This window comes from Erythrolamprus reginae, chromosome 5, assembly GCF_031021105.1.
Source record: "Erythrolamprus reginae isolate rEryReg1 chromosome 5, rEryReg1.hap1, whole genome shotgun sequence".
NCBI lineage: Eukaryota > Metazoa > Chordata > Lepidosauria > Squamata > Dipsadidae > Erythrolamprus > Erythrolamprus reginae.
Genome location: NC_091954.1, coordinates 86,924,591 through 86,948,971, shown reverse-complemented (window position 1 = coordinate 86,948,971; position 24,381 = coordinate 86,924,591). Strand labels below are relative to the sequence as shown.

The window sequence follows — 24,381 nt, the reverse complement described above, 5'->3', positions numbered from 1 at the left end:
CCTGCCATACACTTAGAACAGCATCTGTTTTCTTTCCCGTTTGTAAAACAGCACCTCTCTGTCTGGTACACTCCTGGACTCCAAATAGGATTAGTAGCTTGTAAAAGATAAAACTCCTCAAGTCAAGCTCAACTTCTAAAAACTTTATCAAGTGCTTTTCTGGGAAGGATTACAGAAGTAATTTACCATTAACATTTACCATGAATTTTCATTTATTTGTTTACTAAACTTCTAATGTAGGTTCCTTATACAGTGGCACTTCTACCTAAGAACGCTTCTACTTACGAACTTTTCTAGATGAGAACCAGGTGTTCAAGGTTTTTTTGCCACTTCTCAAGAACCATTTTCCACTTACAAATCTAATTTTCCGAAACTGTAACCAGAAAAAGCAGGGAGAAGCCTCCTTGGGGCCTCTCTAGGAATCTCCCGGGAGGAAACAGGGCTGGTAAAGGTGGGGAGAAGCCTCCATGGGGCCTCTCTAGGAATCTCCTGGAAGGAAACAGGGCCTCCACCCTCCCTGTGGTTTCCCCAATCACACACATTATTTGCTTTTTCATTGATTCCTACGGGAAAATTTGCTTCTTACAAACTTTTCTATTTAAGAACCTGGTCACGGAACGAATTAAGTTTGTAAGTAGAGCTACAACTGTATGCCCTTTTACAAGAATCATAGCTTGTTGACATGTATTACAAAACTATTCTTTTCAATGACTATAAGAGTCAATTCTTAATAATTTGAAATGTCTTTATTTTCCAATTCTAAGTCTATTGATGTTGCATTTTCTGTTACTTATGTCACAGTTCCAAACAGCATCCGAAATTAAATCAATTTTTTATCCTTCAAGACTAGTGAAGATACACCCAAATTCAAATCCCTTTTGTTGGAAATATCAGGGCACCTTCTTTCACCCATTGTGGTCATGCCTGGAAGTGAAGAAATATTGAAAAAAATACATAGTTTGCTTCAGGAAGCAGTAAGATTGCAAATAGAATTGAACCTCAGAATTCAAAGGTATTAAAAGGACAATATGACAATAATTCTAAGTACCTGATTTTACATATCATAACTATAGCTAGGATTGCTTATGTACAATGTTCAAGAAATTCAAACACACCCACTAAAAGTATGATAATTGAAAAAGTATTTGAGAGTGCATAGATGGACAAATTAACATTAGAACTTAAAGGACAAAAAGATTCAGATTATTATGAAATACAGTATAATTGAATTGATGATAGAAGGACGAAGAGAAACTATACAAAGAAAATATTATAAAATAATGTACAAAATGTATTAATATAAAAGTAATGTACATAAGAGGCTGTAGATTTGCTTAAGAAACCATTGTGATAAGTAAAAAGAAAAAAATGTAATAAAGATATTTTTTTAAAGAAAAATGGTAAGGATATGAGAAAGGGGAAGGAAAAGTGGGGGTGGGGGGTGGTAAAGGGCAAAAGAAAAAAGAGAGAAAAATAACTTTTTTCCAGTATAATAAAATACAAGGTTAAAAAAAACATTATATAAATCAACGAGCATTCTGCAAAAAGCTGCAATGGAATTTATTATTTATCATTTTTTAAAAAAGTTTTACAGTAATCCCTCGCTACTTCACGGTTCATCTTTCACTCATTCGCTATTTCACGGGTTTTCAAAGGGGGCTTAAATCCATTAAAAATTTTAAATCCATTAAAATTCATAAAATTCTTCTACAATACTACTGTACTTTATTAAAGAAACTGGTAGGATATCACATGTAGTTCCAGCTGAGAAACATAGAATGACTGTTTAAATGTAAAGGGTGGGTTTTAAAAGTCCAAATACTCATTAAATATATAAAAAATATATTTCCTCTACTTCCCAAAATTTGTTTTTCACGGGTGGTCTTGGAACGCATGCCCCGCAAAAAATGAGGGATCACTGTATTTATTGTTTTTAATACATTAAAAAGATATGTATTTACAGATCATTTCCCATTTTATATACATTTGTAATTTGTCTTTACTTCCTTAACAAGAAAAAAGAAAACTTACTTCAGTCAAAAAGAGGTGTAAGAATAGGTGGAATTGTAAATGTATACATATATTCACAACGAACCAATTAGAGAAAGATTAGAATTAGAATACCTTAAAAATATTGATACTTGTATTTATGTAAAATCTTTTTCTTATTTATCATATTTTTATACCATCCATCTTACCTAAGAGACTGTGAGCACTTAATGGAATGTTTTTGGCAACAGACAGGAAGAATTGGGAGTGTCCAAATTTGGGATTCTTGGGAAGATTGGATTGCCATTATACAGTAGTTATATTGATAGGCTAATGTGATTTTTGTTGTTGTGTAGTTATATGTTCCATTGATATGCATCACTAGCTTTAAATACACAAATAAATTTCTACGATGACCATAGAAAGACTATGAATTCCTGTCTCTATTGATATATTCTATAGAACAGTGTTTTTCAACCGTGCCGTGGGGAAATTAAACATGGCTCCCCAAACTACGGCCCGCATACTGGATACGGCTTGTAGAGGCCATTTATCCCGCCGCCAGCCGCCTCCATCCGAACATAAACATTCCCCTCACAATCCCTCCAGCTTTCTGCAACAGGAAGAGTGGAGGCACAGGGAACGCTCACTGACCAATCACTTTCTAGGATACATTCCGACCACTAGCGATGAACCAATAGCAGGCCGCCTCTCATAAAGGTAAAATTTGCTGATCTTCCTTTGGTTATCTCTTGCCAAGGAGTTCCCCATTCTGGCCAACAAAGCAGTGTTTTTCAACCAGTGTGCTGTGGCACGCTAGTTTGCCATGAGACATGGTCAGGTGTGCCATGGGGAAATTAAACATGGGTCCCCAAACTACGGCCCGCGTGCCAGATACAGCCCATGGAGACCATTTATCCAGCCTGCTGCCAGCCGCCTCTATCCGAACATAAACATTCCCCTCACAATCCCTCCAGCTATCAGCGACAGGAAGAGTGGAAGCACATGGAATGCTCACTGACCAATCACCTTCTAGGATTCATCCCGGCCACTAGCGATGAACCAATAGCAGGCCGCCTCATAAAGCTAAAATTTGCTGATCTTCCTTTGGACAGTTTTTAGTTATCTCTTGTCAAGGAGTTCCCCATTCTGGCTAACAAAGCTATTTTGACATTAATAATAATAAGATTTGTATGCCGTCCCTCTACACAGACATTGCTCCCATTTTTAACCATGTTAGCTGAGCTTCTCAAAGTTGAGTGCTATAAAAACTAAAAACAGAGAGAGACTGAGCACTGTTGTGTGTCTTTCTACCATTTCTACCAGAATATCCCTATTGTGTTCATCGAAACAGGCCCGGGTTTCACACTAAGTGAGTATAAATACATTTAGAAACTATATTATCAACTATATGTATAATATGTACTGTGTTAGAGTGTCATTTTGTGTCATTTTGGTTGGTGGTGTGCCCCAGGATTTTGTAAATGTAAAAAATGTGCCGCAGCTCAAAAAAGGTTGAAAACCACTGCTATAGAAGACACATTTCTATTAAGTCACAGTTAGGATAAATCTTGGACTATTGTATGGATAGTTAATGAGGTAACTAATGAATTTTACCTATAAATCTTTTTTTTTTGTGTAGATCATTGCTATGATTTCCTTTGCTGATTAAAAACCCATGGAAGAGAGGAATAAGTTAGAATTTCAGAAAAGAAAATTAACGAGCAAAATTATGACTGCATTTTTGCCTTGTATTTTAGGTTCTGGAAGGGTTATGAACTTGTCTTGCACAGTTTAAACTTGAAGTTCAGAGGTTATTACTGATCCTGGGAAATAGAGAGTGGAAAGTGCCCTTTATAACCTTGATGTAAAGAAATGCTTTTGACATTCTGAAAAGAAAATAGAGACCATCACTGCCTGCCTGTCTATTATTTCTCTCTCCCTCGCCTACCCACCCCCTCCCTCCCTCTTTTCTCTAATAAAAAACTTTTTTTAAACTTTTCTTCTTCTAACTTAAGAAAATGAAGACCCTTGAAAGGTATTATTTCAAAAGTAACTTTTTATTGAGCAGAAGTGACATCAATTGATTCAAAGCAGTGTCTGAATATCCTTAGTCAAGACAAGTAGAATTAAAACAGTTTAGACAACTCCCTTCAGCCAGATGCAGATTTAAACAATTCATAGGTGTGAAAATATTATTTTTTCAACTGCCCCAAGAACTGGATAAGTGTACATTCCCATTAAGAAACTTCTTCTCCAGCAATATTGTACTGCAAACTAGGGCATACAAAACCTTTGCTAGACCAATTCTCGAATACAGTTTGTCTGCCTGGAATCTGCACTGTATATCGGACATTAATACAATTGAATGTGTCCAGAGGGAGGTATTTCATGAGAAGAGTTCTCCACTGTGTCAATTTCTTAGGTGTTATTTGGAACGCTGACACACTGTTCTGCTCACAAAAGAATGCCTTATGCCACCAGGCTTAAAATTTTGGGCTTGGACAACCTAGAACTACTCCACTTATGGTTTGACCTATGCATAGTACACAAAATTATGCTACAACATTCTACCTGACATGCTATCTGTCAATGACTACTTCAGCTTCAACTGCAACAGATAGAGATAGCAAACAATAGATATAAACTCAAGGTAAACTGCTCCAAACTCGATTGCAGAAAATATGACTTTAGCAACAGAGTGGTCAATTGTTGAAATACACTACCTGACTATGTTGTAACATCCTCAAACTCCCATAACTTTAACTTTAAACTGTCTACTGTGGACCATACCCCATTCCTAAGAGGTCTGTAAGGGGCGTGCATAAGTGCACTAGTATGCCTACGGTCCCTGTCCCCATTTATTGGTATCAATTTCCTGTATTCATGCCTTTTTTATACTTATACCCGTTCTTTCATACATGTTTTGACTGACTAACTAACTAACTAAATAAATAAATAAATTAATCACTTCCCTAAAATTAGTCATATTTCTTTCTTCAGGAACATAAATAAAATATTTAAGTATCTTATTCTAAAAAAAAAATGATTTACACTCCAATTTACAAACATTTCTGACAATGTATGTATCTTTGGAATAATATGGAGGCTGCTGTACTTTTTCATTTTAATTTATAGTAATTTCTGGAAAAGCAATACTTTAGCAATAATTTTTCCAACAAATAAATATTGAACTAGGTGTTCAGGCATAGAATGCCATACACATTCTTTAAAGTTTTTTTTACAGAAATATATATCCAGATGTGAATAGAGTTTCTGCAAAGTAATACATGTTTTAAATAGTAACATCTGTGAAACACATCAGTTTGTGTTGAAAGCTAAAGCCCTATTCAGTCCTTAGAGGCAGAGAACATCCTCTCTCCTAGGCTGAATTCATTCCAAGTATTGAGCGAAACTCTGAAAACTTTCCATAGTTGTCATTAAATTGAGGAATTAAATATGACATGGTGAATTATGAATTTATTGAAGAAAAATAATATTAACTCTTAAAATGAAATGGATGTTAATGAAATATAAATTAATGAAAACCTAGAGTATGCATTAGCCTGTCTACTTTTTAAACTGAAGGTTCTGACAAGCTATTCAAAGTGCAGACCACATCATAAAACATTTCTTACTCATATGCTGAAGGACATGTTTTCTCTTTATGTCCAAATAAGTTTACATTTTCTTTTTATCTTAATTACTAAGAATATGTTTTGGTAAGTGTAAACATGAACCTGGAAATAACTTGATGAATCATATAGCAATTTCTCAAATTGGCTTTTTCAAGGAAAAGGAGGTTAGCAAAGTTAGCCCTGGGTAGCTTTGTAGTGGTTATAATTAAGGGATTGTTATAATTTATATATGTATTTTAGTGATTAACTTGGAAAGCTTTTCAATCTTTGACATAATTTTGGTCACTCTTTATTTATAGATGAATATTCTGCCTTTATTTTTGTACAACTCAAGACAGTTGGACTGAAAAAGAGTAACTGTAATGGAAATAATCCAGCCAGTTTTTATGTATAATGTGTCCATGTTCCTAGTTCAAGATCTTAATTCCTACATTAAATCTCAGATTGATGTGTTTCTTAGAACTTGGGTGAGGAAAGCAATGTACCGGTACATGTTTAGCTGCTGTCTATTCAGGTTATTCCTTATACATATTTACATTCAATTAGTGCATTAAAAAGAATTTTGTCAATGAAAGTTACTTGATTTTTGAAATTCTTTTCAGCTTTTAAGTGAAACTTTGATTCCAATAATTGTAATAATATGATCATACATAGCGTATATATTCAATTTTAGTTCCATGCTTCTGTCTTATTTTTACTGTCTAAAAACCTAAGGCAACATACTCTTGTTTTTTGTTTTTCTGTCTGTCTGTCCACCCACCCACCCGCCCGCCCATCCCTCCCTCCCCCCGCCCACCCAACCACCCACCCACCCACCCACCCACCCACCCACCCACCCACCCACCCACCCACCCACCCACCCACCTATCTATCTATCTATCTATCTATCTATCTATCTATCTATCTATCTATCTATCTATCAGATTTATATGCCGCCCCTCTCCGAGGAGGACATTAACATTTACTCTGACGTTAACATTTACTCTGAATTATACTGGAAATAGATATAGAAAATGACCCAAATTTATGAAATGTTTGATTTGAACAGACACTCAATAGACATTTATATTCTATTTAATTTTCTTACAAGAGCTCAAGGGGATCTGTGTGTGTAGATCGATAGATCGATAGATCGATAGATAGATAGATAGATAGATAGATAGATAGATAGATAGATAGATAGATAGATAGAAGTACAGCATTAATTAAATAAGAGTGTAAATAAAAGGGGAAAATGGAAAAATGGCAAGAGTGTAGCATTAAAATTTTAGGGAAGGAAAAGCATTGCAATGGGAAGTGCAATTCTTGGAAATGAGTGACAGCAGCTAGGAGGATGCAAAAAAGGGAAGGCCATGGGATGGAAGTGAAATATGTTTCCCTGAATCATTGACTGCAGCAAAAGGGAAAGAAAAGATCTGGGATATGTTGCATTGGGAGGACAGGAGAAAAAGGATGTGTCTTGCCCTTCTTACCCGATGAGATTGTTCCAGGATCCCTGCAGTTTTTGTTTTAGCCAAAATCCAAACAGCACAAAGAGTTCTGCAATTTCTTTTGTCTTTTTGGCCAGTTGTGGCCAATGGCTAAATCAGAACAATTTGGCAGGACTTTAGAGACACTCTGTGTTTGTTTCAAGTTGAAAACAAAATTCTGCTCAAAACGTTCTGTTTTATGGACAAGACTAAGATGAAAATAAAAAAGACAGAAATATTTCAAACAGCTGGAGCCTCAGTGAGAGAATGCAATGTGAAAGATTTAAAAGGTAGGAACATTGAAAGCAGAAAATAGAAATAGGTAAATAGTATAATTCTGCACAGTCCTATTTGATTTAAGTTAATCAAGGAGAGAACCAACCTACAAGTAAGGATAAATTTTCTGACTATGAAAACTGGAACAACTTGCCTTCTGAAGTTGTGGATTCTCCGACACTGGAGGTTTCTAAGAGATTGGACAAACCATTTGTCTGGGTTGGTTTGGACTAGACTTCCAAGGTCCCTTCCAACTCTGTTATTCTGATTCGTGATTATATTAAAAATGTATCTATTTGGGGAACTGAATGTATAAACTGCAAGGAACTATGTAGATGCTGTGTTTGCATTTATAATATTTTTGTGATAATGTACATAGAGAAAAGTAGATAAAGAAGATTGAAGGCTGGCTTGTACCACTTCAATGGAATAATATGTTCATTAGTGGCAAATAGAATGCTTGAAAATATTTGAAGAATGGCAGTGGGACTATTAGGAATAACCTAGAATAAAACAGTAATTAATTCAATGATTCCATGGTTATAGATGTGAGAAATGAATGTTGTATCTTTAAGGAAAGACAGTCAGCCTCCACATTTCATCAAGTTCCTGTTGTATTAATTGAATTTGCAGAGAAACTACAACACAGGTATACAATGGTTGAATATGCTTGGGTCATTTGTTGGATCATGTTCTAAAGAAGAGGTGGTCAATTAATTTTGCCATGGGGCTGCATGAGAAATTGTGATGGTTTTAGAGGACCAGACTAATATAATTAACTCAGTTCTACCCAATACTGTATAATTTCCTCCCTTCCTTTCTCCTCCCCTTTCCTTCTTTCCTTCCTTTCTTCTCCCCTGTTTCATTTCTTTCCTCCTTCCCTTTTCTCTCCTTCCCTTTCCTTCCTCTTTCTTTCATTTCCTTTCCTTTCCTTCCTTCCTTCCCCTTTCCTTTCCTCTTCCATTCCTTTTCTAAGTGGAAGTTTCATATTTTTTTGCAAATCATTCTGATTGTGGAAAAATGAAATATAAATTATTTTAATAAATAAGGAATGTCCTGTTATATTGCCAGCACACCAAAGCTTGGCAAATTTAAGACTTATGGACTTCAGCTCCCAGAATTCAACTCCCAGCTATGCTGGCTGGACAATTCTGATAGTTAAAGTCCACAAGTCTTAAAGTTGCCAAATTTGAAGACTTCTGTTACAGAGCTTCTAATAAAAAAGAAAAACTTTTGTAGTATCATTAATCTTTCCCTCCCTTCCCCCTCTCTTCCTCTTCCTCTTCCTCCCCTCTCCCCCCCCCTCTCCCCCCCCCTCTCCCCTTTCCAAAGCTTTTTCCTGCGTGGCTTTTAACAAGCTTCCCCACCCCCAATTGGCTTTTGCAAGCTTCAGCTCTTTTCTCTTGCGTCTGTATGAACACACTGCCCAAGCCCATGCAGGGAAACTTACGGGTGTTGCAAGCCATTCTAAACTCCGAACTTTTTTCCTGCTGTCTTTTGCCTTGGAGAACAAGCTGCCTGCAGATCTCTCTTTCTCTCTCTTTCATACACACACACACACATACACACTGCCCCAAACCATGCAGGGAAACTTACCGGGTGTTCCAAGCCTCTCCCAACTCTTTTTCCTGCATGGCTTTTAACAAGCTTCCCCACCCCCTACTGGTTTTTGCAAGCTGCAGCTCTTTTCTCTCACCTATGTATGAACACTCTGCCCAAGCCCAAGCAGGAAAATTTACGGGTGTTGCAAGCCACTCCAAACTCAGAACTTTTTCCCCCTCCTTACTCTTTTTCCTGCGTGGCTTTCGGCTTGGAGAAACAGCTGCCTGCAGGTCTCTCCCCCCCCCACTCTCTCTTCTCTCTCTCTCAAGCAGTTCCAATGATCTCCAAGTCGCTGGCTGCCAGGTAAAACTGAGACTCACAGATAGCTGACGGGCCGGTTACAGACTGTGGGTGGGCTGGATGCGGCCCGCGGGCCACACTTTGCCCAGGTCTGTTCTAAAGCAATGTTTCTCAACCTGGACAACTTTAAACTATGTGGATCTCAACTCCCAGAATAGTAGGAATTAAAGTCCACACAGCTGTAACTTTAACTCCCACAATTCTGGGAATTGAAATCCACATAGCTTAAAGTTGCCCAGGTTTAGAAACACTATTCTAATGTTTCTCTCATTTTAATGAGTTTGCAGAAGAAATCTTGGCAATTTTGTAGGCTTTTTTCCATGGTAATTCTTTTTTTAAAAATCTGATGCCGTAGAACAACGTATATTTCTGTGGGTTATTTAATATCCTGACTGTAGATTTCTGCAGAGGAATCATGTCAAATTATTCTTCTACAAAAATGAGCATTAAAACATTTTACATGAAATATCTATTTAAAAAAACAACTATAATCCCACAGTTGATATTTGGGGATTGATGTCCTGATTGAAAGCACCACAAATTTCTGATATAATTGTTTGCAAACATAACGTTGAAGATGAAAAATAATTGTAAGGCAACATTCCATTGCAATTATGTTGCTTCTCAGATTCTGTAGGAATATTTTTCTTCAGAAGTTTTGGAAAGAGCACAGAAGAGTAATTTTTTTTAAATGGTTGCAGCTGCAGATTTACAAAATATTATATTACTAGTTCTCAGGTTATAACAGTAATACAACTAGAATTTCCATTACTAAATGATACATTTATAAATTGTGATGTCGAATAACTGCGTATGGATGAAAATCCCAGCATTCCTAGTGGCCTTCATTAATCAAATCCCACTGGTGATATTTGAGGTGAGATCCATCATAAACTAAGCCAATGATGGCGGACATTTTTTTCCGCAAATGCCAAAAGAGTGTGGGCAGGTGCTATCGCACATGTGTGAGTGCTGACACCCATAATTCAGTGCCCGGGGAAGGTGAAAACCGCTTCCCCCGCCCCCAGGAGGCCCTCTGGAGGCCAGAAATGGCCTGTTTCCCAATTTCTGGAGTGCTCAGTAGGCTCGTGTTTCGCCCTCTCCAGGCTCCAAAGGCTTCCGGGGAAGGGTAAAAATGCCCTCTCCCATCCCCCACAGACTCTCCGGAAGCTAAAACACCCTCCCAAAGCTTCTGTGTGAGTCAAAAATCAGCTGGCTGGCACACACATGCACGTTGGAGCTGAGTTAGGGCCCTCATCACCTCAAGATTTGACTACTGTAACGCTCTCTACATGGGGCTACCCTTGAAAAGTGTTCAGAAACTTCAGATCGTGCAGAATGTAGCTGCGAGAGCAATCATGGGCTTCCCCAGGTATGCCCATGTCTCCGCAGTCTGCATTGGTTGCCGATCAATTTCTGGTCACAATTCAAAGTGTTGGTTATGATCTATAAAAGCCCTTCATGGCATCGGACCAGAATATCTCCGGGACCGCCTTCTGCCGCACGAATCCCAGCGACCGATTAGGTCCCACAGAGTTGGTCTTCTCTGGGTCCCGTCGACTAAACAATGTCGTCTGGCGGGTCCCAGGGGAAGAGCCTTCTCTGTGGCAGCCCCGACTCTCTGGAACCAGCTCCCCCCGGAAATTAGAACTGCCCCCACCCACCTTGCCTTCCGTAAACTTCTTAAAACTCACCTCTGCTGTCAAGCATGGGGGAATTGAGGCATTCCCCCTCCCTCCCTCGGGCCAATATAATTTATGTATGGTGTGTCTGTGTGTATGTCTGGTTTAATAATGGGTTTTTAAAATGGTTTTTAAATTTATTAGATTTGTTATGAATTGTCTTATTGTATGCTGTGAGCCGCCCCAAGTCTACGGAGAGGGGCGGCATACAAATCAAATCAAATCAAATCAATAGACAAACAAACAAACAAACAAATGGCTCTTGTGCCAGCAGATATGGCTCCATGTGCCACCTGTGGCACCCGTGACATAGGTTCATCATCACTGACCTAAGCCATTCTATACTTGGTTCCTCTTAGAAGAAATGCTTATCTCACATTCAAGGTAAGAGGCTGGTTTGTAGAACTTTACAAGATACATGCACAAAGTAAAATCATCTAGCATCTAACAAGATGCACCATTGAAATCAATTCCAATTTTTACAGAGAGGGATATTTGTTTAAATTTTATTTTAATTAAACTTACATATATTATATTTTTTTGTTTCGTTTTGTTTTCATTTTAAAACATACCATCTAGTAATTTTCAAATACACTAAAGTAATCTTTCGGTCCAAAACACATATACAGTATACTTTCAGCACCAGGGTTGAAACAATTAATTAGGTTTTTTCCTCTGCAGCTGACAGAGAAGGAAAATGGACAAAATCATAGACAAAATCAATCTGCATAGGTCATAACTTTCACATTTGAGTGTCTAGGAATTTCCTATCTGGGATTTGATTGAGAATACAAATTAAAGAGCCGTGGTGCTGCAGTGGTTAGAATACAGTATTGCAGGCTTCTGCAGTTGACTGCCAGCTACTTTCAATTTGGTAGTTAGAATTTCACCAGGCTCAGCTTTCCATCTTTCCAAGATCAGTAAAATGATTGTTGGGGGCAATATGTTGACTTTGTAAATCGCTTAGAGAGTGCTGTAAAGTTCTGTAAAGCGGTATATAAGTCTAAGTGCTATTGCTATTGTTAAAGGTTAAGAACCAACTATTTTGGAAACTATTTCTTTCTCAGCATGTAAAATACAGGGCACATTATATCCAATGCCCAATGTTTTACATTCATCTTTTCCATCCTGATTTAGGTTGAATGAAAGAAAATTTGCCATTGAAATTTATTTCAAGGGGACACAATATGAAGTTAGTTGGGGAAAAGATCAAAAGCAATGGGAGAAAATATTATTTTACTGAAAGAGTAGTAGATCCTTGGAACAAACTTCCAGCAGACGTGGTTGGTAAATCCACAGTAACTGAATTTAAACATGCCTGGGATAAACATATATCCACCCTAAGATAAAATACAGGAAATAGTATAAGGGCAGACTAGATTGCCATCAGTCTTTTTCTGCCATCAGTCTTCTATGTTTCTATGTTTCAAAGAAGAAATGTTTATTTGTTTATTTATTTGTTAAATTTATTTGCCATCCATCCCACTACTCTGGGTGGCTTACAACCAAAAAAAGAAAAAAAATGATAAAAATATTAAAGTAGCAATAGTAAATGATATCATATTATTCATGTAATACCATGTAATTTCCCTGGATGGAATTTGGAGCTACAGGACGGGATGGAAGAATGTCCTGTTCTGTAATTTTGCAGCTGCTCTAGCTTCCCTACTTCCTAAAAGAATTCCTTACATGACATGTTTCGGACTAAGCCACGTAGACTTCAGAATGTGGGGAAAATTGTGTAATAGAAGATAACCGCTTCAGCTTTACCACCTCAAACAACATTGTAAACTCATAAAACATACTATAGGGAATTGAATGGAATTTCTCAGGCACATGGAAAATATGGCAAAAAACAAGGAAGAAAACTTATGAGGAATGGTGGGGGTTTCTGCACAGGACTTTCAGCAGGACCTCTCTCCCAAGGTATTCATCTAAAATTCTTTCACAAAATCTTTTTTCCTCCTTTTGGCTCCAATATTGAAAATACACTAAGATGAGGCAAAATGGCTGCAGCGATAAATGGAGAGAAGCAAATAGACAAAAAGGCTAACCTACATATTCCTTTCAATAGCATGACTTGTTTTGAATGAAAAATTGGACATAACCTGACTCTATTTAAGCTAAGTTAATGAACTGAAAAAGAAGTAGAGTAGTCACATTTTCTAAATGTAAAGCTTATATCTGTATAACATCTGATTCCTTACATTATAGAATTGTTCTTTTTTATTTCAGTGTTAAATGCTGCAATTGAAAGGTAGAAACATTTTTTAACAATAACTTTTTCTACTTTCTTCAAACTTCAGCTTTGACGTTATATTTGCTGGAGGACCTGAGGAATTATTGAAGAAATTCCAGCAAGTTAATCACAAAGTTGTATTTGCAGCAGATGGCTTGATATGGCCCGATAAAAGATTGTCTGACAAATATCCAATTGTTCGCAGTGGAAAACGATTCCTTAATTCTGGAGGTAAGAAGTATTTTTTGAAAACAAAACTCTCTGTTCTCTGCTCTTGGAAAAATAGAAGCTGGGCAAATTTATTTTCTTTGTTAATTACATTTTGAAATATCTTGAAAAGGAAATATAATTATTGGTAAGAATAATTTCAGATATGTTTATCTCATTTCTCATCTCCTTTCCTTATTAATAAGATCTGAAATAGGCAAAAAGGAAGACAAAGGTAGAAAAGCAGGAGAGAGTGTTTTTCAAACTTGGCAACTAAGATGTGTGGATTTCAATTCCCTGATACCCTATAATTCCCTGTGCTTGTAAGGAACTCTGGGATCAAAATCCACATAGCCACATTTAGGGTTGCCAACTTTTAAGACCACTGTTATAGACAGAAACTGACACACTATTTATAAAGCAACATAAGGTTGTTTTCTTACACAACTAGCTCATTTGAAGAATATTGTAGAAATTCCTCAGAATGTTTTTCAAGCAAGGAAAATTGCTTAGCAAATTTTCACATTCCTAAAAATATTCTTAACTACAAGGTATGCTATAGTTATCACAGTTAGTCTGTAATTATGTGACACTAACAATGATGATTAAATATAGAAACTACAATTTTTCTGTACTGAAATGATTCACGTTCTCATTTGTCCTTGCCTGTATTGAATTGAATTTCTTAGTGTTTCTAACATAGCTTTGTTTTGTAACATTTCGAGAAATTAAAATGATTGATACTTTATTTTTTTATTTTATTTTTCACCTGAGGTTTATTACAAAGCCATCCCTCCAACAGGCATTCGTGAGACTTTGGTTCCAGCAAATGGAGTCAGGAACTATCAAACATGATTGCCTGGAAGGAAGAAAAAAGTTTATCTAGTATATCATAATTATCCCTCTTCTTTTTAATAAAATCAACAACTAATAATTTAATCGCATGAAATATTTTTATCAGCATTCTTTTATGTCAAGGCAGAACCATATCACAAATAGAAAGTTGATGCATTTTTTTAATCTAAGATTATAAATGTGAAATATTCACATATTTCAAGATAAAGTAATGATCTTTTTTAATTCCTCAATGCTCAATACATCCGAATGTATTTATATAAGTTCTAGGTTTGGGGTGTATAATTCAAAAGTATGCTCATATATTTAAACATATTGATCTTTGCATTGTTGTATTAAGACATATATTGATATTTTTTTCTCCAGCAGAAATAATGATTAACTGATGATATCATTAGAGCAGAAGTAAGCAATCAATTGTTATACTGACTTCTGTTGGCATAAAGTTTTTCAAGAATAAATATTAGGTGAATTAAGCTCACAGGATATTTGACACACTGATTTTATTTCATTTGTAATAAGAATGATAGAAAATGGAACTGCTGTGGGCTATTTTGGTGCTTGGTATTAGAAAACAAACCATAAATCAAGAACAGAATTCATTAGGAAAGATTTGATTTTTCCATTTTGCATCTGTAGATTATCTTCATCATTATTTGCTTATAAAAACAATATTGCTTACTTGAACGGCATGCTGTAGTTTATATTTGTTGTTTTTAAATTCCTAATAATCTTTGCAAATTTTTTTTGAAGACTTTCAAGACAATTTGTGCTGAATATAAAAATTATAAATTAGTGGTGTCAAACTGGTGGCCCACGGGCCGGATGAGTCATGCACAGGCCACGCCCACCCCAGTTCCAGGAATGGGAACACGGGATGCCCTGAGTTTGATAGTTTTGTTTTAAATGATATAAATTATTTTGTTATGAAATAAGGCTGACATGCAACACTGGGTTACTACTAATGATTTACCAGAAATATATCTGAGATATTGTTAACCAGACTTGTATACTGTATACATCATGTCTTTCAATCTCTAACGCTCCCATTTAATATTGCTGAACTCTTACGCTGGTTAAGATACCAGTGGCTTACACTGGCTCTTGTATACGGTATGTATATCTATAACTATGATTCTATGCACATTTATATCTAAGAAAGGACTATGGCTCTATTATTTGTTTTGCTTTGATCATATAACATATATTTATTGCCCTAGGACCTAGGTATTCAAATTAAACTATTAAATTTTTTTTTTAAAGATTGTGGCTGCTCAGTAAAATGCAAAGTCCAAAGGAAATTTTGTAGTGAGTATATTTCACTGCATGGGAATGATGCAAGAGAAGACTTCTCTCTTGTGCTAAAGAATTAAGTCCACTTCAGAAGGTCCTTTCTTACAGATCTTTTTAGAAATGATGTGTCGGATTTGATAGCAGATTTCATTTGCTATGTATGAATTACTACCCACTGGTTTTGTGACTCGCTTAAGCCAAGTTCCAGGGAGCCATGCCATCATCCCAACTTCATTTTCTATCAAACAATAGCAGAACTTGAATGATACCTAGAATAGTGTTTCTATTTAGGAGCAAAGAAATCAGAACAAAATACAGTGGTACCTCATGATACGAACCCCTCGTCTTCCGAACAACCCGAGATACGAACCCAGGGTTCAGAAATTTTTTGCCTCTTCTTACGAACTTTTTCCTTCTTACGAACCCGCTGCCGTCGCCGAGAAGTCCCGCCATTCAGCTGTCGCTTTTTGAAACAGCCGGGGGGCTTCTCAGCATCCTCCTGAACCCGAACACCAAACCCGAACTTCCGGGTTCGGCGTTCGGGAGGCCGCCGAGAAGCCCCCCAGCTGTTTTAAAGGGTGACAGCCGGGCGGCAGGGCTTCTCAGCAGCCTCCCGAACCCAAACTTTTGCCAAACTTCCGGGTTCGGCGTTCGGGAGGCCGCCGAGAAGCCCTGCCGCCCGGCTGTCGTCTTTTGAAACAACCGGGGTGCTTCTCGGCAGCCTCCCGAACGCCGAACCTGGAAGTTCGGGTTTGGCGTTTGGGTTCAGGAGGACGCTGAGAAGCCCCCCCCCCCGGCTGTTTTAAAAGGTGACAGCCGGGCGGTGGCATTTTTTTGCAGGTTTTTTTTGTTGTTGCACGGATTAATTGATTTTACATTGTTTCCTATGGGAAACAATTATTCATCTTACGAACTTTTCGTCTTACAAACCTCCCCCGGGAACCGATTAGGTTCGTAAGACGAGGTATTACTGTAATGTATTTCAAGAAATAAATATCAAGAAATATCTAGTAAGATATTGGGCTCTCCAAAAGGATTTTTATAATTTTCTTAAACTTTAATGGTAGATGTCATAGAAAATAACAAATTGTTTTTTATGGTTTATTTCAGGATTTATTGGTTATTCACCGAATGTAAATGATATTGTACAACAATGGGACCTCCAAGATAGTGATGATGATCAGCTTTTTTATACAAAAATTTATATTGATCCACTGAAGAGGGTAAGTAAAACTTGATCAGCAATCAACCCAGTGATTGCAAATTTCGGAAGATAATGTATTAAACCTACATATTGGGGGGAAGAAAAAAAGGGACTTGTCAGAATTATCTCAAACGTTAATCATAAAAAAATTAAACAGTTTTTGTAGTGCAGCTTTCTGCACTTGAACAGCTAGTTAAATGATTATGGTAAAAAAATCTTATTGCTTAAATGAGTGATAATTATGCTGACTTATGGAACTGAATTCATTTTTTCTTGATGGAGTTGGTATGTGTAATTCCTATGCTATAGATATCTGAAGTCATTAAAAATCATTGGGAAAATTGGAATGTTTTGCACGGTATGTTGGATATGATCATTGAGATCATTCTCATGAAACTGCTCATGTTAGGTGGTTTTAACAATGCATGCTGTTAACATTTAGATTAACTTTAGACAGTAGATATAATGTCTATTCTCTATAGTAGTTAGATGCATTTTTAGTATTCCCATCAGTTTTTCTGGATGATTTAGAATATAACACATACTTGGGACAATTGACTTAATATATTCCAGGAGGAAAAATATAGTATTTTATTGAATCTTACTATATTTTGAAACTGGGATGTAGACTTCAAGCTAAGAAATGATTTTTTTTCTTCCCTATATAAAGATTTTAAAGATGGAATGGAATTAGCAATTGGTACTAAAATTATCTCATGGCTCTTTCACTGATTTAAACTAAGGCAGATCTATGGATTCTAGAAATGGACCTTGCTGTTCTTTTAGAAAATCACAAATAAGCAAGTCTAATTTATATAGCAGTCTTAACTATCCTGTGGTGTATATACAATAGTCTATTTTCAACTTTATATTCTGATCTTTTAAAGATGATAATCTGTTAGCGTTATTTGGCAGATATTCTTGTACTACATACTGCCAAGTCACTATTCTCTGAGAAGTCATGAACTTCTCTTGGACTTTGGAACAGAAAGCAAATCTCTGGTATTAGTATCATATAAACAATGTCTTAACAAAGTATATATTATTGATGAGGGTAAGTCTGGATGACATGATGAATTATGAACATGATGATATATGGAAACTTGCAAAAGAAATTCTGGATATATATTTATTTAAAAGAATTGCCAAGGAAACATCTGGTCATTATATAACACTACTGTATTTGAATTTCATTTTATACTGATCTTTATAGAGACACTTCTACCATATTTTCTCTTTTTGTAATTTAGGAGCGTATCAATATTACCTTGGATCACAAATGCAATATATTCCAGACCCTAAATGGTGCTGTTGGTATGTATGTTATAAGTACATATTAAGTGATGAAATGTTTATTCATTCATTCAACGTACATGCTGCCCATGTTTAGATGGTTTACAAGCAATACAATTGTTGTTTCTTCTTTGTCAAGTTGTAATTCTTACCCATGATATAAGGAATTCAGTCTACATGATTTTCATTTGCCTGACTGAAGAAATGGATATAAAATGATGCTCACAGTTGAAGGAATACTATTCGCCTTCATGAAGCAATTCATATAATTTCAGCTTTTCATAGTGTCTCTTTCATAGGAATCCAGAGCAATGGACGTTTTCTACCCTTTAACTATTTTAACTACGTAATCGCTACATAATTCTTGAATGCAGCACTATAATGCAAGTGCCAGAGAGTTCACATTTGCATTTTAATGTTGTAATATTCATTATTTGCTGCCACCACAGAATCCGTCCCTTGTCTTAATCACATGCCAGGTCTTTTCAGAAACTGCATCAACATGGGAGGGTCTTTTAGTTTTCATAAGTGTTTAGAGAAAATGCTGGAAATATGAAGATGCCATGTTGTATCACAAATTTTAAAGTGAAGCTCCCCCTCGAAGATTTTAAAATTTTGTAAAAAATTATTGGTCATGGATAATAGAACTTGAGATATATGCTTCACTTATTTACCAAAAATATTTCAATCTCAAGATAAGAGGGTTCAGAAGAAAGAATAGAATAGATAAGAGAAAAAAATGCTAATTTATAATTTTTCCACTTAATTTGAGAAAACTAAATAAATGTTAATTCCCCCCACTTGGAGGGGATACGACATCCAATCCCTTAATATAGAACAGTGATTGGTTTCATTCAGACAATGATGAATCCGCATATAGATGGGAAGTTGAACAACTAGTCTCATGGTATGAACAGAACAATCTGGAATGGAACACATCAAAACCATAGAAGTGGTGGTAGATTTTAGGATAAACGTTCCTATAGTGCCACCTCTTACAATACAGTATCAACAGTAGACACCTTGAAATTTCTAGGTTCTATCATATCTCAAGACCAAAAATGGATACATAATATCAAAAACATCATTAAAAAAGCTCAACAAAGAATGTTCTTTCTGTGCCAACTCAAGAAGCTCAAACTGTATCAGCTGATACAGTTCTACAGAAGAATTATTAAGTCTGTCATCTGCATTTGGTTCTGCAACCCAACAAGACAGACACATAGTTAGAACTGCAGAAAAAACAATTAATACCAACCAGTCTTCCATTGAGGACTTGTATACTGCATGAATAAAAAACAGGGCTGCAAAAATATTTACAGATCCCTCGCATCCTGAACATAAATTGTTTCAAATCCTATCCTCAAAATGATGCTATAGAGCACTGTGCCCCAAAACAACTATACACAAGAACAGTTTTTCCCAAACGCCATCATTCTGCTGAACAAATAATTCCATCAACACTGTCAAGCTATTCATTAAGTCTGCATTACTATTACTATTAATCTTCTCATTGTTCCTATCACCCATGTCCTCCCACTTATGACTGCATGACTGTAACTTTGTTGCTTGTATTTTTACAATTTATACTGATTTTTTCCTAATATGTTTAATTGCTTATTTGTATACTGTGACTATCATTAAGTCTTGTACTTTATGATTCTCGATGAATGTATCTTGTCTTTTTATGTACACTGAAAGCATAGGCAACAAGACAAATTCCTTGTGTGTCCAATCACACTTGGCCAATAAAGAATTCTATTATCTAGTATTAAGAGAAAGTAGTTGAGTTATTCATTTAGAATACTATTCTTTCACATTTTTTAGTAATTATATTTAATGCCTATGGCTCTTTAGTATTTTTTATGATATGAATGGTATTTTTGAATTTTGTAAGCAGTAGTTAGGAAATTACAAAATTAGGTGAGACTCTGGATTCTTAGGAAGTTGCGAATAATAGTTTGAGTAACCAGCAGTTGATGTGTTATTAATTTGTTGATGGATTGCAGATGAAGTTCTTCTGAAATTTGAAGATGGAAGAGCCAGAGTGAGGAATTCTATATATGGTACTCTGCCAATTACTCTTCATGGAAATGGCCCAACAAAAGTAAGTGAAAGTCACCCAATTTCAACATGAGTTTTTCCACATTAAAAAAAAATAACATAGAAGTTTATTTGTTACTAGCTTAGCAACAGTGGTAGGAAGAATCAATGCATTTCATGAAATTCCATAGCCAAATTCACTTTGTTCCATTAAATGAATAGATCTTCTTTAAAAGCATGATAATCTATTGAATTGACTTGATTGTAGTTTCTTCTTCTTTCATTCTTAACCTAGCTTAATCTCAATTACTTTGGAAATTATATACCTAATGGCTGGACGCGTGAAAAAGGTTGTGGTGTCTGTGACTCAGATTTATTAGATTTAGCTACATTGACTGTAAGTATATGCTGCATGCACTTGAACTGTGCTTATAAATGATACATTTTCCAATTGTTTATAACTTCTCTTTTTCATAACCTTGTATCCAACAATATTCTCATCTTTTTTCTATAAAATGATGGTGGGAACTGTTTTCTGCTATGTAAAAATAATTACATGAAAGTTCAGGACCGAACGTAAACTTTTCTCTCCATCAGACAATCCTGGCCTTCTATTTCTAAAGTTTACTAGGGAAAATCTTAGCATTTCAAGACAAGACTTCTGGATTGACCTCATGACAGATACTAATGGTCTCTTGGGGAGGGGTTGGAAAAGATTCCAAACCTCCACTTTGGAACTTTTATCCCCATTTCCCAATTTTCTACTTCTTTGTCAAAAAGAACAAGGTACAGTTCAGCAAAGTGGGACCAACCAGTTCCCACACATGATTAAGATGTCTCCCATTTAACTAAGATGAGGAGAATAACAAATCACCAGAAGCTTCTAAAAAACAATGGTAGATGTCTCAAAAAATCTTCAAAACTGGTTCAAGGAACCAGAATTGTAATGGATCCAAGAGCAGAAACCAAGTTCTCAGAGATTTGCAATTTTGTTTTATGGCTTCTCTTTCTTGGTATGGTAAGCCAAATCACTGAGGCACAATGGGGGAGCACCAAGAAGCCAAAAAATCTTTCTTTTGGCTGTCAAAAATATTCTTTTTATTTATTTTATTTTATTGATTTATTTTGTCCAATACACAATGAGGGTTTTAGTGGGTATATATCTATATACACATAGTAAAATACATGATGAAGGTTATAGAGGAGATACTCATAGTAAAATATATCTAAGAAATAATAGAAAAGAAGATATAGTGATAGAACATATCAATGAAAGAATAGAAGAAGAGATATAGGAATAGAAGAAAGGTATAGGAGATATAGGAGAGCAATAGGACAGGGCATGGAAGACACTCTAATGCACTTGTACTCGCCCCTTACTGACCTCTTAGGAATCTGGATAGGTCAACCGTAGATAATCTAAGGGTAAAGTGTTGGGGGTTTGGGGATGACACTATGGAGTCTGGTAATGAGTTCCACGCTTCGACAACTCGGTTACTGAAGTCATATTTTTTACAGTCAAGTTTGGAGCGGTTAATATTAAGTTAAAATCTGTTGTGTGCTCTTGTGTTGTTGTGGTTGAAGCTGAAGTAGTCGCTGACAGGCAGGACGTTGCAGCATATGATCTTGTGGGCAATACTTAGATCTTGTTTAAGGCGTCTTAGTTCTAAACTTTCTAGGCCCAGGATTGAAAGTCTAGTCTCATAGGGTATTCTGTTTCAAGTGGAGGAGTGAAGGGCTCTTCTGGTGAAGTATCTTTGGACATTTTCAAGGGTATTAATGTCTGAGATGCGATATGGGTTCCAAATAGATGAGCTGTATTCGAGGATGGGTCTGCCAAAAGTTTTGTAAACTCTGGTAAGTAGTGTGAGATTGCCAGAGCAGAAGCTACGTAGGATTAGGTTTACAACACTTGAAGCCTTCTTGGCTATATTGTTGCAGTGGGCTTTGGCACTTAAATCTTTTGTTATTAGTATACCAAGGTCTTTAACCGAGTGGGGATTATCTGTGATAATTTGATTATTCAGTTCGTATTTGGAGTTCAGATTCTTCTCCCAATGTGTAGGACAGAGCATTTGCTATTTGAGATTTGGAGTTGCCATGTGTTAGACCACTCAGAAACAGCGTCAATTTCATTTTAAGCCCAATAACTTAATACCTGGCCCTACAGCCTGCTGGATGCTTCCATGATAATTCTGATCTCATGAATTATATATAATAAAAATGGGAGAAATATTCCTCTTTGCCAAAGCCCAGAAGACACTAAATGGTGATTCTGCAAAATATTGCAAATGATTTTCTTTGCTACCTGAGATTTGTCAGGGCTTTTCTAATCATTATAGAAAATGTAACTTGTCTTCTCTCATCAAAGCATAGACAGATTAGATAGAAGTGAATAATGTGCACAATGACCTCTCATTTATGGCATAAGTTAATATGGGCAGTGCCAGACTAGTTTTTAGCCAAAGGCATAGCACTACCATCCTAAGAGACAACTGTGGCAGAATTTTGGGTTCTTTATTCTCTGAGTTTGCTTCTCTTCTTGAAGACATTTCATTAGAAAACTAGGTATGACTATCAATGCATAGGGGAGTGGTGCTTGCTGATTTGTTATAAACTACCACATAAAATTACCATACAAATGTAAATATTACATATATGTTGTTATTCTTGCTGTTATTTTGTGAATAGTATTAAGAGAGATTAAACTGAAACAGGTACAGAAAAATTCTCAACATTTCCAATGGACATGAACCTGTATTTCAAGATGAAGAATAGTGATTTTAAGATTTATTCTATATGATAGCATTATCTATTTTTTTAATTAAAAAATTTGAAATGCAATCCTAGTGGTTATACCTAAGGTCATATTTTAATTTTTGGCTGACTGATATAGCATAATGTTAGGATAGGATTTGATATCTGGACTTCTGACATAAATGCCTCATACACTTTTATTCCATTAGCCAGGACAGGACTGTACGTAAAAATCACATAAGATAAGTCTGAACTTCTGGTGAAATCTGCTTAAGGAAACTGGCCATAAAAATGATTCAGAACTCTCCTCGGAATAACAAGAATGTGTCAACAGGAAAAGAACTGTGTGATCAAAAGATGCAATTTACATTGCCTCGGGTAAACAGGACAAAGGCTTTGATAAAAGACCTTGCTTTGTGGTAAACAGGAGATAGCTGTGTTAAACAACAAAAGGTCCCAGGAAATTGGCCATGAGAGACATATGCTCAGTAGAAACTAGTTATGTGCCATATGGAGATGGGAAGGACTCGGAAGTTGTGTCATATCTTAGAGTTATGTTATTGGATGTTTGTATATCACTTGACATATACGTGTAATCATTCCCATTTGCATATCCCCCCAATAAAAGGAGGTGCACAGCTCAATACTGTGTCATTTCACCCGGAGAGAGATGTGTCCAAGTCTTCTTTCTAGGATTCGCATTCGTGAGTGACCCCCCATGGCTGGGGTTACTCTAAGTCCCTTTGAGACATCGTTCCCCTCAGGGACTTTGCAGCACCCTCAGTATTAACTTCACAGAAGTTTTCCTTTGAACTCCGACAACTTTGCTGATCTTGGTATTGGAAAGCCACACATAAAACAGTATAATCTATCCTCTCTTTCAGTTTTAGAAAGATTAAAATCAACACTTGAAATTGAGAATGGATCCCTTCTTAGTTTTATAAAACACTTGAAAACTATGCATCCATATTATTACTATAAAATCTTATACATGTCTACTAAACAGTTAAGTTCCATGAAATCCAATAGAACTTATTCCTAGGTAAATAGCAGCGCCTGGTTAGGTCCCACAGATTTGGCCTTCTCCAGGTCCCATCAACTACACAATGTAACTAGGTGGGTCCTAGGGGAAGAGCCTTCTCTTTGGGGGGGGGGCAGCCCTCTGGAATCAACTCACCCCCAGAGATTCACACAGCCCCCACCCTCCTTACCTTTCGTAAGAATTTGAAAACGTATTTATGCCACCAGGCTTGGGGGTCAGTAAATGTATAGGATGTTGTAGAGTGTATTTGAATGTTTGATTTTTAAAAAATATTTAGCTTTTTTAGAATATTTTAAATTGATTATTATATTAATTGGATTTAGAAGTGTTTTATATACTGTGTTTTTTACTTAAATGTTGTGAGCAGCTTCGAATACATGGAGAGGGGTGACATATAATTCCAATGAATGAATGCATTAATGAAATAGTTAAAGAATTTCAGACAAAACTAATTATTATAGTAGTTTATGGATGCATATGTAATGCTTCAGT

The 24,381-nt window shown here is 36.2% G+C and overlaps 1 protein-coding gene across 2 annotated transcripts in view; it reads left to right on the top strand.

Annotated features, from left to right (window-relative positions):
- PLOD2 (procollagen-lysine,2-oxoglutarate 5-dioxygenase 2) overlaps positions 1-24,381 on the top strand; it is an 82,310-nt gene that overhangs the window by 30,934 nt on the left and 26,995 nt on the right. For both annotated transcript variants that reach the window (XM_070753370.1, XM_070753369.1), the window contains exons 4-8: positions 13,263-13,426; positions 16,661-16,773; positions 18,005-18,068; positions 20,057-20,154; positions 20,386-20,487. In XM_070753370.1, coding sequence (XP_070609471.1) covers positions 13,263-13,426; positions 16,661-16,773; positions 18,005-18,068; positions 20,057-20,154; positions 20,386-20,487 — 541 coding nt within the window. The remainder of the gene's footprint in view (positions 1-13,262; positions 13,427-16,660; positions 16,774-18,004; positions 18,069-20,056; positions 20,155-20,385; positions 20,488-24,381) is intronic.